At 45.7% G+C, this 16471-nt stretch overlaps 1 protein-coding gene across 1 annotated transcript in view; it reads right to left on the bottom strand.

Annotated features, from left to right (window-relative positions):
* Positions 1 to 4928: 4928 nt before the first annotated feature.
* The window catches only part of LOC8050556 (pancreatic triacylglycerol lipase), a 35247-nt gene continuing 23704 nt past the window's right edge, over positions 4929 to 16471 (bottom strand). The window contains exons 10-12 of the mRNA XM_040505061.1: positions 14755 to 14875; positions 8347 to 8541; positions 4929 to 5049 (exon numbers count right to left, since the gene is read on the bottom strand). Coding sequence (XP_040360995.1) covers positions 4929 to 5049; positions 8347 to 8541; positions 14755 to 14875 — 437 coding nt within the window. The remainder of the gene's footprint in view (positions 5050 to 8346; positions 8542 to 14754; positions 14876 to 16471) is intronic.

The following is a 16471-nucleotide window of genomic DNA, read 5'->3' as shown; positions in this document are numbered from 1 at the left end:
ATACAAATAATATCCTGGCGGGGGTCGCGAGAAACAAACCTGCTAAGTGCATCGGAGTAATTCTCGGTGACTGAAAATATGGTTCACGTGATGTTTCAATCACGCTCGCCCAAAATGATGATGAAAGAGTGCGACTAGAGGAACGATCGACATAATTCTTACGCCAAGCGCCGGGGCCGGGATTCTGCCGTCCGAGCGGTTACACTTTGTCCGAGCAAAACAAAGTTGAGCGGCGCATTGGTTTCTTACATCTTTCTGCATTATCATTATCGAAACATCACGTGCACCCTATTTTCAACCATAAAGAGTTACTACACTTCACTCTTACTCGCTATCACCGCTAGGCGATTCTTTTCGGTTTCTGGTTGGTCAAGAGAGCATGCCAAGTCCGCCAAGCCCTCTTTCCGAGTCTGGTGCACGCCCTGGCTCTGCCCGCGCCTCCCATTGACCAAACTCTCTCTATACACGGCTCTGATGTCATAGCCTTATACCCTTTGTAACGGGCGGTAGCTTGCGCCACCTAGCGCCACCCGTTGTTCGTACCTTTTGATTGACTATAGAGAGTATGTACTCGGCGGCCGTAGTTGAGTTCGCGGCTGCTGAGCGCGCGCTGACGGCGAGCTTCCACGGTTCTCTAGCAACGGGCATTCCACACCATCAAGGTTGCCAGAGCGTACATAAATCTGAGCTCGTTCTGAGCATCATCTGTGGACAAAGCGTTCCAATATGGCGAGCACCCGATGTTGATCCGTACAGCGGTGGGTGCTATCCATGCCGACTGGAAACCCGAATGGAGGCATACGGGACACGCTGCAAGTATCACTGCAACCTATGTCCTGGTGTCACGTGACAAAAGCTTACAGCCCATGGTTGGCCGAGGTGGCTCGCGGCAGCTCATCCGATGAGATTCTTTAGAGCAAGACCTCCACAGTCCCAGGAACGCTATACATTTATTTTGCTAGACTCGTGCAAGGAATGTACCGGAAAGGTCGTGTTCTGGTTGACCAAGGCAAATAACCTGAAACAAAGACAGTTTGGGCCGATGCAGTTATGCATGATGCAGGGTGTCTTTTTTGTGTTTGTGTCAATCTTGTACACATTGCCTCAAAAATGTAATCTATTGCTATTATCATTTCTTTCGAATAAAATAATTAAACGAGATTACTTGATTGCTTGAAAAACAAAACAAACGTACTTGACCGTTACTTGAAAATTAACCGTTACTATTCCGATTAGTTTAAATTAGGAAAAAAGCGCTTTTTTTTTCTGATTACAGACTACTCATCTTCTAAATTCACCACTTTCAGTAGACCGCCCCCGTTTCGGAGACCTGGTTCAAGGATTTCTTAGGAGAAGGGTTGTGGAAACAAGGACGCCATCAAGAAGGGGGGGGGGGGGGGGGGGGGGGATAGTTAGGATTACAAGAAATTCTACCTTCAGAGGTAATCTGATTGCACCTGTGATTACTACTCTTAACAAGGTAATCAAATGATTTCAAAATTACTTAAAAAGTAATCGATGACAAGTAATTTGAATACCTCTAATTACTTCCGCACAAGTCTGATATCTTTGTGTGTACGGCTGGTACAAACCGCCCATTAGGGTATATAATTGACGGTGAAAATAGTTTGTGCCAAACAAAGGCGCATAACGAAAGGGAACACTTGTGGCGTTAATATCTATGAATAATGCTTATGGCGGAAATCCACGAGTGTAGAGAAGCGCGTTTTGAAAATACTTCTACTTCATTTTGTTATTCCTGGAATGGGATGCAGAAGTTCTCGATATTTTCTACAGCGTTAAAGCACTCTTATAATGTTTTTTTCCTATTACTGGACATAGGTCTTTACCTGAAATATAAAAAAAATTGGGCAGAGACGCTTAAAAAAAGCTTACGTGTGGGAATGCGATAGCCTTCGTACACGCAGCGCAATCCTACAAGCAGCGCGCCACGTCTTCCTTTTGCACACGGCGCTGCGGCGGTGACGTCACGCTTTCTCACTGCGCAGGCGCGGCGAATTCCACCGGCTTCACGACGGCTTCCGTGGCGAAGCATCTGCGTTGCCGCACTTTGCTTTACGTTGTATTGGGAATAGGAATTTAGGTGCCCTTTCGCTCGGCCAACGGGAATTTAGGTGCCGTTACATTCAGCCAATGGGAATTTAGGTGCCGTTTTTCGCGGCTACAGATGATAAAGGCTCCATTATACTCCGACGTCGAGCGCAGGCAAACGCGGCGTAGCGCAGCGCACACAGACGCCGATTGGTTGCAGATATTGAGTTCATGCTCACAGGGCCAATGAAAGGCGCGCGTTCTGCATTACGCTGCGTTCCCTGTGCTCAACGTCGGACTATATAACAGAGCCTTAAATCCGGCTTCACTCAGGTAACGCCGGCTGCGCTCCATGGGACAGTTAATGCTTTCGCATTAAAACAGAACGAGGGACAGAATAGAAAGAAGCAGAAGATAGTAGTGAGTTGTAGTATTGCGTATACGTGCAAACGCGAGCACTGGGCGTTTGCGTTAGAGTTGCGTGTTCCACACTGAGCGTGCGCGGAGCTCCAAACTGCGTCTTGGATTGGCGAACGGCGACGACGGGCATGGGCAGGCTCGAGCACGCAACGCTAACGCAAACGCACAGCGCTTGCGTTTGCTTCTATACGCAATACTGAAACTCTTTAGTGTTTTATTCCGTTTCACACTAAGATCCGGCCACAGCTAACGCTACCACTCGACGACGCCACTCAAGCAGCCCCAAAAGTGCTTCGTCACGCCACTCGTTCTTTTTGTGCGCTCGGGTTTACCTACAAAGTGACTAGAGAAATTGATTAGGCGTTTTTTTATTGCTACTTACGGAGCGGACATGTGTGTTAGTGCCCCGTCCGAGGCTTTGGCAAATGACGAAGTGACTTTCATTAAGAAATTCAGCAGATTTGTTTAAGTGCTCGGGCGTGCCTCAAGGGGGTGGATTATGTTTTATCTATCTTGCATCTTTTACGTTTTCCTTCCTGTTCCTCGCAGGAATAAACTTCAGTTGCCAGTCAGCGTTGTGTTCGTTCACTTCTCGTTCTTGTCCCCTGCTTTTCTTGCGCTGTTTCCAGCTTGCAATATGAGCCAACTAGCCCAACTTCACGCCTTGTTACCAGCTAAACCTGTTGCGCGCAGAAATAAGTGAAGAGCCACAGATCTCACTGAGTTTTTTTTTTTTTTTTTGTACCGATGACAGCAAACACATAAAGACGGCGAGTACAATGACGAGGCACTTTTTGACACTGCGCGGTTACCTTCATTGGATGGCAGCTTTGGCTGCGGTCAGACTTTTTGCGAAACGAAATATAGTTAAAAATATTTAAACGATGCAAACAAGAGATACAACACGGGGTGTAGAGTTTACTTCGTTTATAGCCATCCCCGTTTTGTACCTTCAAAAACCATGGTTTCTTTTAGCATTGAATTTTTTACAAATTGTTTAACGGTCCAAACTAAAAAGAAAAACATGTTTTTAGAAACAAATTCCAGAGAGTGTTTCGTCGTGAAACAAGTACTGCCCTCTTCGGGGTTTATTATTCAGATGAAGGTCGAAGATAACCAGCCTGCCGAAGATGTCAAGTCGATTGCCTCAGATGACCTATGTACATTGGTCTTCCACGGCAGAGAAGACCAGAGGGCATCGTGCGTTGAACAATATTCTAGTAAGGTGGCGATTTAAAACAAATGGTTTATAGTAAAAAAAAAAAAAAAAAAACGGCAAGAGGAGCAAGGTGAAGCTCTCCCTGCATGCTCGAATTGGTATTTGTGTAATTTGGAAAAGGCCTGTTCTCAATCAACACAGTTCCTCTGATCCGAATTGGCATTTTTGACTGGGAGACAGATTATATAACTCGATGACATCGACAAAAAAAAAAAAAGAAACTTTAAAACGCTTATCTACAAGACGAAGCAAATGCGCTAATGCGTATTTCTCAACACAGCAGTCGGGGCTCAAACCAGACAATACGGCGAGCAAGTGTTTTTAAATGCGTTCTTAGCCCATCAAAAAACATGGGGAGGCACGCCAATCAAAGGTAAGCATAAAAGGCGGATAGAGAACGCGTTCTAACGACGCCGTCAATCGCGTGGCGTCAGTGACTGATGTTGCGGGTGAAGAAATGCACGAAATAAGTAAAGAGCAGACGAACTTGCATGCCGTATTGAAACTTTCACGCGCCTGCGTGCCCTTTTAGAGGGAACAACATGCAGCATCCCAGCGAACGTGTAATTCACCAAAATCATAGGCACACAACACAAAATAGTCGTCGTGTCGTCTCGTTGCTCACAACTCACATTGTTTTCTTTGTTGTTGTTTTTTGTACCACCAGGACGAGCATGTCCGATCACGACGCGATCACGTACGCACTGGCCGAAGTCACCCGCCGACTCCCCGTCATCGTGAGAGAAGAATACGGCGGATCGTACCTCGAAAACTTCAAGATCTTATTTCCAAAGAAGCTCAGGAAGTTTTCGCGAAGCAACGTTCACGAGGTGTCCAACGCGGTGCTGAGTGCTCTGCTCAACACCGAGGCTAATCCGCGCTACCGATGCTGCAGCCTTCGCCAGATGATCACCTGGGCCGCGCTGGAGCTCCTGCCACTCCGCGTCGGCGACTTCTTCATGGTTCAGCAGTTCACCCCGAGAGCCGGAGTCGCCGGGAGCATCCACGTGCGGGACGTCATCTTGGAACCGGTGCCCGAAGTGTCCAATGAGCTGAGGAGTCACCTGGAGTCCGTGATGCCCTTGTACAAGACACCGCCGATCATCCGGCCGGGCGTGATTTTGTGAACGTCGAAAAAGACGGTGATGGTGCGATTGATGATTTTTCAAGTGTATACCGAACGCACTGCATTGTCGTACCTTGGGGCTTAACCGTTGCCACATATGGCTCGTCGCGCTCACAGTTCAGCGTCATCGTCAAATTCACAGCCCTCATCCGGTTCAAGGTAGATGTCTCCAGGTAAAATGGCCGTTCGAGTTGAGTTGTTGCAGTACACCCATGACTCTCTTTGCCGACTTCTGTAAATCTCACGAACAAGCAGTCATAATATTTTTGAAAATCAGTACATCACTGAGTACCTCAAGTTTTCGTACAAGGTAGAAAATAAAAGAAATAAAGAAGTTGATAGTCGAGGCAAATTTGTTGACACCACAGGGGTGATTATCTATGACTGCGATAGCATTTATCGTTGCACACCGCCAAAGTTAGCAGGGAAACTCACCGATAAAATTAGTGTCGTCCTCTAGGGCCAACTAAACCTGTGCAGTCCTTGAGATCACCCTGAAGGTCGTTCCTGAGGTCGTCCCAGACGTCGTTATTAACGTCCTACTCTAGGATGTCGTCTTCGACTTCTTCCTAGACACCGTCCTTGACGTCTAGGACGACGTTCAGGACGACATTTAGAACGACCTCCGAGACGACCTATAGAGCGACCGTAGGGACGGCCTCTAGAACAACGTTTACGAAGACCAAGAAAGACGTCAAGGACGACGTCTAGGACAACCTCTTGGGTGATCTCAAGTGCGACCTAAAGAACGACCTCTATGACGACCTCTAGAATGACCTCAAGGACGACGCCGAGTACGACGTCCTACGAGACGACGTCGAAGACAACGTCTGGGACGACCTCGTGGACGACGTCAAGGTCGTCAGTTCCTTCGAAGACTGTGCGAATATAAAGCAGTGCACACTGCCGCCCCGCATCTGCGCGGCGCAGTGGGATGCAAGCACAGCTAACTCAAATGGTCTACTGCGGATACCTACTGCGCATTAGGCGGCCAGATACCAGATAGCTAGAAATCTTTGATGAGTAGCTTAATAATGCAATAGCATTAAAATTGAAGTAATCATGCAGCCTCCAAACGTTACTAAATGTAAACTACGCTGCGCAATGTACTCAGAATTCTAATTATCGGTATTTCCTTAATAAAACTTAACAATACAAATATATATAGCTCTCATTCTTAAATTGGTACACGTTCTTGCAAGAACAAACTACAGTAAGATTCATTGATGAATTTTTAGGGGATGCGTTAGCATGACCATTGGGAAACGCCTCACGCGTCCCCGTCCCCCCTTTGGGACTCGCTAAAGCTGACCCCTTCACTTTTTTTCTTTTGACTTCCTCTTTTGGCTTTCTGTTTTGCTTCCTCTCTTTTTTGCTACGTTTTTTTGGCCTCGTAGGGGGTCAGTGTTAGCGTTTCCCAAAGATGAACGTGTGTGGCGTTTCCCAATGGTCATGCTTACGCATTCCCTAAGAATCCACCAATGAATCTTCCTGTAATTTTTTGACACGTTTCTGTACTCTGCATATCAGAGTATGTCGACCCTCAGATACGGTCGTCCATATCACTCGTAAAAAAGAACCACATCCATATCCCTCGTGAAAGGAACCGTATTCATATCACTCGTGCAGGGAACCGCATCCATCGTTTTAACTACACGGACGCATCACAGCCCACGCACCGTTACTACGGAAACCCAGAGCGAAGACTATCCGGCGACGGCAGAGAGGCAACTGAGCACGTCCGCATTCCACCGCGCTGCGGTGCGTCCTCCTCTCTGGCTCCGCGCCAGCTGGGCGCGTCGCTTTGGCGAAAACGAAAGGGCTCGTTTTGACGAAAACACGGTGGTGTCTGTCAGTTTGTCAGCGCCGGGGAGAAAGGGAGAGGTTGACGCTTAGAGACGTTAGCGTTTCAGACCAATGGAAGCGTGGCACGCGTACCCCTTCCCCCTCTTTCTCCCTCTCTCTTCGGCGCTGACAAACGAAATGCACCGCCGGGTTTTCGTCAAAAAGAGCGTTCTAATGCTAAAGCATTAAAAGATGTCCGATCCCTTTGCCAGGAAAGCCTGGTTCAGACAGTTGCGTTTGACTGCGTTTGACTGCGTTGCGGCTACGAGAAGCCAGGACATCCCTGCTGCTTATATCGCGTGCCAAGATAATTCCTTGAATTGGATTCGCACGCTTCATACGAAGCAAAGATGTGCCGGTGACTCGCTTTCGGTTCTCGTCGGAACGCAATCAAAAGCACTCAAACGCAAGTGTCTGAACCGGCCTTTAGACTTAATGTTCATTCTAATCGGCGTCAACTATTATGTACTGCAACAGTGTTGCAGGTCCTGGTCGCAGTGAGAAAACAGGGTTTCGTCTTGCATCTCGTTCACGTGCGCTCGTGAAACTAGATTTGAGAGAGAAGGCTATTAAAGCTATGTTAGCCTTGACAACGTAGCACAAAATAGTTGACGCCGAGTAAAAGATCGTGAAGGCTATCGCACTCGTAGTTGGTTGAAGTGATTAAAGAAGAACCACTTATTGGATGCTTCGAATGCATCGAGGTGCACTACACATTCAGGACAAACGGTCTATTATTCATGTTTCACCGGATTTATAAGGTGTCTAAAATACCCAGGCTCGAACTTAAAGGGGCCGTAGAAATCGGCGCCTGCACGTAGCAATCTGATATTTTTGTCACTGGCTGTATCCCCCAAGTCGGTTTTATCACTTAAAATTAGAAAGCGTAGTTCCCTTTCTGTAAAGAATAGGGCCAAAAAAGCTTCCCATGGGTCATCGGCGGATGGCGACTCAGACGACGGAATCCAGTGGAGGGTCGTGTTTGGCGCACGTATTGGTAGATGGCGTTGGGAGCCCGCGTTGAAAGGTGTAGCCGACCAGCAAAAGAAAGCAGAAGACAGGCAGACAAAGTACATCAGCAGCAAGAGCGCCGCTGGCGCCGTCGTTATGCAACCGCGTTTTCTTGTGTTCTTTTTTACGTCAAGTATTCTTATCATTGTCCACCTTTTTGTTTAAGGCAAGGGTACATTAAAAAAAATAGTATCTTCATTTTAACCATGGTTGTCGCGAGCAGTATCGATAACGACATAGGGCCATCTATCAATACGTGCGTTAAACGCGCCCACCACTCGACTCCGTTGTCTGCGGTGCTGTCCACCGTTGACCCTTGCGAGTTTTTTGGCCCTAATTTTTACAGAAATGGTGCTACGCTTTGTAATTTTAAAAGACAAATCCGACATGTAAAATGCACCTTTGACGAAAGGTTGATGTTGCTACGTGCAGGCGCTGCATTTTACGGCCGATTTTGGGTTCAGCCTGAGTATTTCAGACAACCTACGCAACAAAAAATACTTGACAACAAAAATGCGAAAACTCAAAGCGATGAGCGCTCTATATTCGCGAGCACTCAAGGCTTGTTTGTGCACCTCATCTTATGCGCCGATAAAACCTTTTTAGGCGCATTCTTTAATCCTGCGAAAATACTACGTAACGTTGTCCCCACGTATAGATCTACATACAGCACCTTTTTGAAAGGAAGTGCATGTCCAAGGGACGAATCTTGAAGTACAAGATCCTTGGAACCGGACCGTGGCTGGACCTCTCAGATCGTCTGCGCATCAGGGACTTCCAATGGAAGGTGACATTTTGAACGTCGTACAGCCTGCCCTTGGTTGTCAACAGCGATGTATACTTTACGCCAGGCTTGACGCTGTGAGGGCTGAATTGTAGTACGAGTTAGACGCAAAACAGCAAAGGCTATATATTCAAGATATCACCTGTTGGGTGTTTACAGAGTATCTTTTGGGTGAATTTCTAAGGCTGGCTCACAATTTTTCGAACGACTACGACCGTTTCCAGCACAAGCAGGGGTTTAAAGGGGTACTTTGGTGTTTTCTTCGTAGTCTCCGATTTGCCTAAAAATTTGCTAAACACACCAACAAACATCGCCGAAATAGTAACCCAAATATTGGGACAAAATAAAAATATTTTCGCGAAGTTATTGAACTTACAAATTTGGTCCTCACCGTGTTTTTCAAAGGGAAAGACTCTACGGCATCAGTGAGAAAGTGACGTCAAGGAAAGGCAGGGGTTCACTCTTTGGGCTGTAGTCGTCAAATGGCGTCAAATGAACGCTTTGGAAGCTCGCTTCAGCTCCCACCCCAGCAATACGAAACGAATGCTCGGCATAGTCCATTTCTAGACTGCCCGCTCGACCAGCAAGCCTGCCTTCTCCTGACGTCACGGCATTGACGTCAAGGGTGCCATTTTTTTTTTTGCCAATTTCAAAACATTATTTCTTTAATTTCGCGATCCTTAATAGCATGCCCCAAAAGAGCAAAGGCAGGCGATTTCTAAGATATAGTTGGATGTGGGGTAGCTAAAAAATCGCCGGACTACCCTTTTAAAGGCGATTTTTTTAGCTACCTCAACTAACTATAATTTCTCACTCCCCGGCCTTTACCCTTTCCGCTATTCTATTTAGTATCGCCAAATTCACAATATCTATTGTGAAATCGGCCATTGAAAATGATGCCAAAACCAACATTCAAATATATCCGTACTTTTTCAGGGTCGTGACGTCAGTGGCGGGCAGGATTGCCAGTCGAGCAAGCAGTCTATATAATGTAATATGCCATTTATTTTCTCCGTGCTGAAGCGCAGGTAGTGGAGCGAGCTTCCAAAGCATTCATTTGACACAATGGAACTGCTTCGAATCAGTTGGGAACAAATTCTGCAGTCCAAAGAGTAAACCCCCGCCCTCCATTGACGTCATTTTTTGTTGTCGCCAGTAGAGACTCAGCTTGAAAAGCACGGTGAGGACCAATATTGTAAGTTCAATAACTTAGCGAAATAAAAATATTTTGAACTCATATTTGGGATACTATTTTAGCGATGTTTGTTGGCGAGTTTAGAAAAATGTCAAGCAAATCGGGGACCGTTAAGAAATTCCTAGAGTACCCCTGTGAGCCGCTTCTGACTTCATACGACGGGCCGCGCAGCAGCGATAGCGGTTGAAAGCCGCTTAAGACCTGCCTGTGTCGGAGTCGGTTGTGGTCGGTCGAAAAAGTGTGAACAAGCTTTTAAGCAAGACTTTTTTTTTTTAAAAAAAAAAAGAAGATGGTATCAAAAGACTGAAGGCAGGCAGCATTTGGTGTTTTCAACTTCAATTTGATCACCGAAGAAGCAATCTGGTTCGAGCTAGGTATACACGCAAAAGCTGGATACTAACTATACTCAACCTGGGTTTACCGGCAGGCTAGCGCAAGCAAAAGAGCCATTAATCCTCCTAAGACAGGGTGCATTTGTATGTTTTTGTTTTTGAAGGCAAATGGAATGCTTGCTAGGGGATTAGCGCGTCTTGGGTACTGGCAGGACTCAGCCCAGCACGGCTGGACGTGATGATCAAATTCGGATGAAACTGGCAAGTTTCTTTAATGTGTTTCGATCGTTCAGACACCACACAATAGACTGACTTTTGCGCGGTGTGTGAATGCGAATTAACGATTATGTTAACTCGCATTCACCCACCTATCTTGTCAACAATGATGTATTGGAATTTTGCAAGTCCCATTGGCGTAGTCTGCCATCGCGCAAACATGGGTGTTTATCCAAACGTAATATCTCTGAATACTATAACACTTTTTGTTTTCAGATTGAACAACGTCATGAGTCTAAAAACGCGCTTTCCGAACCGGAGTCTAGCAGTTGCGGCAAATGACCACCCCAATCACTAAAACTGAGTGACAGATCAATTCGACAGTCCTCTCTACGTCTTCTCAAGACCAATCGTTTTTGGGTGGTCCTATGCCGAATTCAAAATCCGCGACGACACACTTGATGCAGAACACGTTCTATTCAAAAGGCACATTTAGGGGCAGGCAGTATCCAGACGCCTTCCTGTCGTCGTCGCTGTTTCACATAACAACAGATCAACAACGAAGAACAAGCTCAACGCCCGTAACCGTAAAAAAAAAAAAAAATGAAAACGGGTGCAATAAAACAAAAATAAAACTTCCGAAAACGTTTAAAACGTTAAAAAAGGAAATGAAAAAAAAAAACATAGAATCGAGAAAATAAACACATAGCGCATTTGCTTAAAAATAGACCGCACTGATTAGTTGCCGCTTGGTGTCACGTGCCACGTACGTTACTCGACCGGCGTGCAGGCACGGGAGAGAGAGGTGGACTATCCACAGAACGAGCTGTGTTGTCTCTACAATCTGGTCCGAATAGACCTTTTCCACCTACCGACGGAACCAGGCGATGGCTGCACAAACTAAAAATCGAGGAAGTGACCTACCTGCGCTACCAATCGATAATGCGAGATACGCTACCAGTTCCTTCGCTCTCTGAGCTGCGGCGCGTGCTTAAAGAGGGGCATCCGTGGCGTCCACCCAAACGTCGTGTTTTTCTTTCCGCCCACTTTCTTTTTTTTTTTTTTTGTGTAACCCAATTATATATATGCTGCAATCACGTGTTCTACTCGCTGATCCACAGCCTCCTTCCGAATTTCCTCAATTTTTCGGGCCGATTTCCGATGCTTGGCATCGGGCGCTCGCGCGTGCGCAGAACGCTTCTCGAAAAAAGTCCATTGCTTTTGGTCGCCATTTTGCTTTCTCGAAGCGGGATGGCCGGACCCGGTTTAGAGTAGCGGTGCTGCGGCACTGCTCCTGATTCGTTCTGAAGTAACAAGTCAAGGGAACTCGACTAAGGTATGCCGAAGTACTTCTGTTTACTACATGCATTCCTTCTCTGCGACTTGAGAAAGTTTCTTTTCAGCTGGAGAGCGTTCTCGAGCTGACAAAGCGCGCACCATGCTCTATTCTTTTTGGTACCATGGGTGCTGATTTTGTTATGAGACACAGATGACGAGAGATTCAATAGCGTGCGCGGTTACCTTATAAAAGCGGACGAAACGTCAAATCTAACGGATGGTTCATTTTTCTTTTGCAGAGCCTGGCAAGTGCCGTTTGAACATGATAGAAACTTTTAGTCAACTGTACATTAGACTTTCGCGTTGCTATAGCAGGAGCTCGTGCTGTCAGTTTGAAGTAGAGATTGAGCACGCGCCCGCTGGGGTCATATTCCAGAGCGTACTGACAACTAAAACTTTCTAATAGAGTGTTATACCCTATTTGCACTAGCGCTCTTCACTGTCGTCAGGCCACCGACAGTTGACTTAATCGTAATCGGCCGGAGTTACACGGCAGCTCCAACTGTCATTAAGCGCTAACGATCATTCAGTTCAACTGAGCTGTGCTATCTCAGTTATACTTTGTTTTCACCGTATGATATACCGTAGGAAAAGCTAGAAGCGCGAGCTCCTTGCTCTGGGGCAGATCTCGGCGGCACAAGCTCTCGTGCTGTAAGGGCAGCTGCCAACGCTGTGAGCTCGCGCTTCTAGCCTTCGCTGCGGTGCAACATAAGGTGAAACTAGGGTGCCTTCATGTGCGCTTTGCTTAGGGTGGTGGCATCTCGCCATTTTGTCCCACACGTTTATTTTTATTTTTTGTTCAGAAGCGCGTGAAAGAGCGTGGCCCTGCACGCGTTTGTGGCGTTGACTGTATTATGGCGACATTTTGTTTTCGTTGATTTCTTTGTATTTTCCCCGTGAGCGCTTGCTGTCGGCATCGGGTACTACAAAGGGTGGCATCACTCTAAACAGAAGGACATTGAGGCACCCTAGGTGAAACTATGACTGATTAGATTTTGCCTTAATAGAGTCAAAGATGGCGGCGTCCTCCGCACTGCCCAACGTTACTAGAGCAAGCTTGCTCCAGTAACGTTGGCATTGCCGGCCATGGCCAGCGACAGCGAAGCACTTACTATTGTGGAAGATTGGGGGAGGTATCTACAAAGTATCGTAGCCGCAAATATTGTTGGAAGAGGTATGATTCGGGGCCAGAGCTGCCGCTAGAAATATCACAGCACGTCGCAAAATCCAAATCTCAGCGAGGGCGGCCGTTATAATGTCGCTATCGATAAGATGTTCGTTGTCTTTCTTGTTTGAATTCAAGTGAAACGTTATGATTGTCATTTTTTAAGCCTAAAGACAAAAGGGATGTTAATTTCATTTTGCTTTAGGTGTTTATAATGAATCAAAAGTGTGCATATAATTTATTTGCATCGCTATAAAAAATAAAACGATACGTGACATCAGTTTTGGCTTTGTTACGGTCTCAGCTGTTCCTTGACGCGCGTCTGACAACTGGCGTTGTTAGGCCTATGTGCCGTGTAAACACCGGACAACTTAGTTCAGCTCAATGACAGTTGGGAGATGTCGACACTCGTTGGCTTAATGACAGTTAAGAACGCTTGTGTAACTAGGGTATAAGTAGACAATGTTTTCAGGCCACGCTATTGGTAGAGCTTGCGCTGCCACTTCGAGACATGCTCTAAAGCGCGTACCGGTAGCGGCAGCGGGCCTTTAAAAACGATGCACAAAAACTTCCGTATATTGCGCTGGTCCTCTGCGAATAGGTCGCACGCTTTATGTGAACCCTTGCAGCACTTACGCAGCATACTTGTTATTCAAAGTGTGTTATGCATCTAGTACGTTTGTCGAGCGATTAGGAATTTCACACTGCCAGTGTTACTAATAATCTAAATCTCTTGCAACAGGCAAGAATTCAGCGCCCCATGAAACGGTTCTTGGGCCACGACCGGTTTGAACTTTGAACAGACGTGGCAGCGTCTAAGGAATCGTGGACGTAAGTGCACCCTTCGGAATTCGGTCTTACCGTGCTTTCTGCCGCTTAGAAAGTTCGACCTTGGCTATACTTAAATATTTTATGTACCTACGAGGCCAATAAAACTACATTTGATTTCAATTGCACTATTTTGTTTCTGAGATTGCAGAAAACTGGACAACCAGTATTCCTGCGCGAAGCACATTTCTTCAGTGAAGCGCGATTTGTGGAGTACAACTTTTAGTTTAAAAAGAGCTAAAAGCAAGGGTAGAAAATTTCTAGGCTCGGGACCAAATGTAGAGGATTAACTTTTAGTCTCAGGGGTCTAAATTTAAGGGCGCAACATTTAGTACCAGGGCCTAAATGAAAAAGTGCAAAGGTTAATCCTGAGAATACAACTTTGAAAGACAAACGGGAGGGGCACAAAAGTTGCTCCCCTCCCTACTAGTCCCCCAGGAGACTAATGGTTGTGGCGGGGCATTTGGTCCCCCGGAGGGACTAAGTCGCGCTCCCCTTTTTCATGAGGTGTACTGCGTGGCCAGGAAGATTTCATACAGAATGTAAGCAGAGTACCTATAGTTTGTAAACAGTTGCCTTGCCTATAATGACAAAAACAAAAAACAATTATATTGATGTGGAGCGCGTTCTTCATCGCGAATGGTCGCGCTGCTAAATCGGGGCAACATTGGTTCAATCCCCACCTCTGCTCGTTACCATCTAAATGTGTTGTACCGGCGTACCTTCGTGTACCACTACTACACGAAGCACGTTAAAGACCCCAGGGGCCCTATGTTGCATTTTTTGGACTCCCACGGCGACTAGGGTGAAGGAAGTGACGTCAACAACGCAGAAAACGCAAATTGGATGTTGATTGGTGAGAGTCGCTGATGACGAATTTCCGCAGAAGAAAACAAAGCTCACTTTTTCTTTGTTTTCTTCTGCGAAAATTCGTCATCAGCTTCTCTCACCAATCAACATCCAGTCTGCGTTTGCTGCGCTGTTGACGTCACTTCCTTCTCTATAGTCGCCGCTGGAGTCCAAAAAGGCGCAACATAGGGCCCCTGGTTAACATTTTGAAATGGGCTGTGAAATTTTCAGTTGCGCTGCACTCGAAAAATTAGCAGTCGTACCGCACTGACGAAACGTGCAAAAATAAGGGCAGAAACTCTAGAAGACTCTTTGAACACCCTTACCATAAAGTTAGTTTTTTCGTCAGGAGTTGAAGTTTGGCGTTCAAATACCTTTTGCTCATCCGGATGGCTACTTTCTGTCCAATTCCTGGCAAGGTGAGCATCACCTCACCGAAAAGATCCCACAGTGGCACGGACTTGGTTGTCTTGACGATAATCTGGTACTGAAAAACTATGGACATAAAGGGCATAATCAATAACAAGCACTGACATTTTCATTCAAATATACTCTGTTTCACCTTGTGTTGTAACACAGGAAAGGCTACAAGCGCGAGCTCCTTGCTCAATGGCACACCTCGGCGGCAAAAGCTCTCGTGTACCAAGGGCAGCTGCAAACGCTATGAGCTCGCGCTTCTAGCCTTCGCTGCGGTACAACATAAGGTGAAATGGGGTATAGAATATTAGGGGAAAAAAGAACAATTCGACACAATATAGTATATCACTGTGATCGGTAGTACAAAAAGTTTTTTCTTTCTCGATCTTTTAACCATGAATTTGTCTTTAACAAAATGAAGAAAAGAATTCCAAGATAGTTTAGTATTCGGATTTTTATTTATTTCATTTGAAATGTCTCGACGATCACAAGATTTCTCTTGATCCAGTTCACAGATGTTACACTGCGATCGGAAAGGCAATGATTTTGCAAATGCTTGCATCTTTTTTTAATAATGTATAGAAGGGTTAATTTCATTCATCGCTCTTTCCAACTGAAATACAAATTTAGTTTCTGAAACATTTGAATTTCACACCGCCTTTAATTTTAGCCTATCTTCTTTTGAACCTTTCCTAGAACCTCTGAGACCGGGTACACCATTGCAAAACGCTCACAACCTTGATAATGTGCGAACTACCATAGTTCAATGTTTACAAGACTAAAAACTTAAACAAACCGCTGGCTACTGCGCAGACTAGGAGTGCAAGCTTCTGCCAAGTAGACAAAGGCGACTTCACGCACAAAGCGATTATTTGAATCAAAAAAAAAAAAAAAAAAAGATAGGTCATTGTGCAGGCCAGCTGGTGGAAGTTCACCATGATTATTTTAACCGGAGAGTGGGGCAGAAGGAGGATTATTTTTTTTTTTTTTTACAGTGGAAGAGAGGCGCTGCCTGTCCCTGTTATTCTTCCTTCAAATGTAATATATATATATATATATATATAAATAAACGAATATGTGCATATGAATGAATATATATATATATATATATATATATATATATATATATATATATATATATTCTCCTGTTATTCTTTTGGTTTAAATTAATCATGGTAAGTTATTGGAATGGTGCGTACAGTGACTCATTTCGAATGAACAGGCTTTTTTGGCTGCAAGAACTATATAGGCACGCTTCGCATTAAAACCGAAGTCACCGCATTGGTGCGGAGTCTCAAACGTGGGTTGGTGCGTGTGGACTTTTCGGCTTTTAAGACGTTTTCCCTTTCACAAATTCCGTGGATCCTTGGAATGCTTGGCATTTCTAAACCTCTGTTGTTGTTGTTGTTGTTTTTATATCGGCTCGCTCCAACGCTTCTTAATGCACGAGTGTCCACAGACCACAACCACTTTCCGTATGGTGCTGGCGACGCGTTTTTAAATCGCGTGTTTAGCGTGCAGTGTCGCACGATATACGTCATAGCAGCAGCCGTGTAATGGCAGGGGTTGTCGCAGTCGTCGCGGTGTCTCAACCTGTGGTTATTGGAAAGTTCTATCAACTGGCCCACTTCAAAGCAAGCTACAGCGAAACGGGTAGCAGGCGTCAAACTTTCA

The sequence above is a fragment of the Ixodes scapularis genome, unplaced genomic scaffold, assembly GCF_016920785.2.
Source record: "Ixodes scapularis isolate PalLabHiFi unplaced genomic scaffold, ASM1692078v2 PGA_scaffold4__175_contigs__length_147842914, whole genome shotgun sequence".
NCBI classification, from domain to species: Eukaryota; Metazoa; Arthropoda; class Arachnida; order Ixodida; family Ixodidae; genus Ixodes; species Ixodes scapularis.
This window is presented reverse-complemented; position numbering and strand designations above follow the sequence as displayed.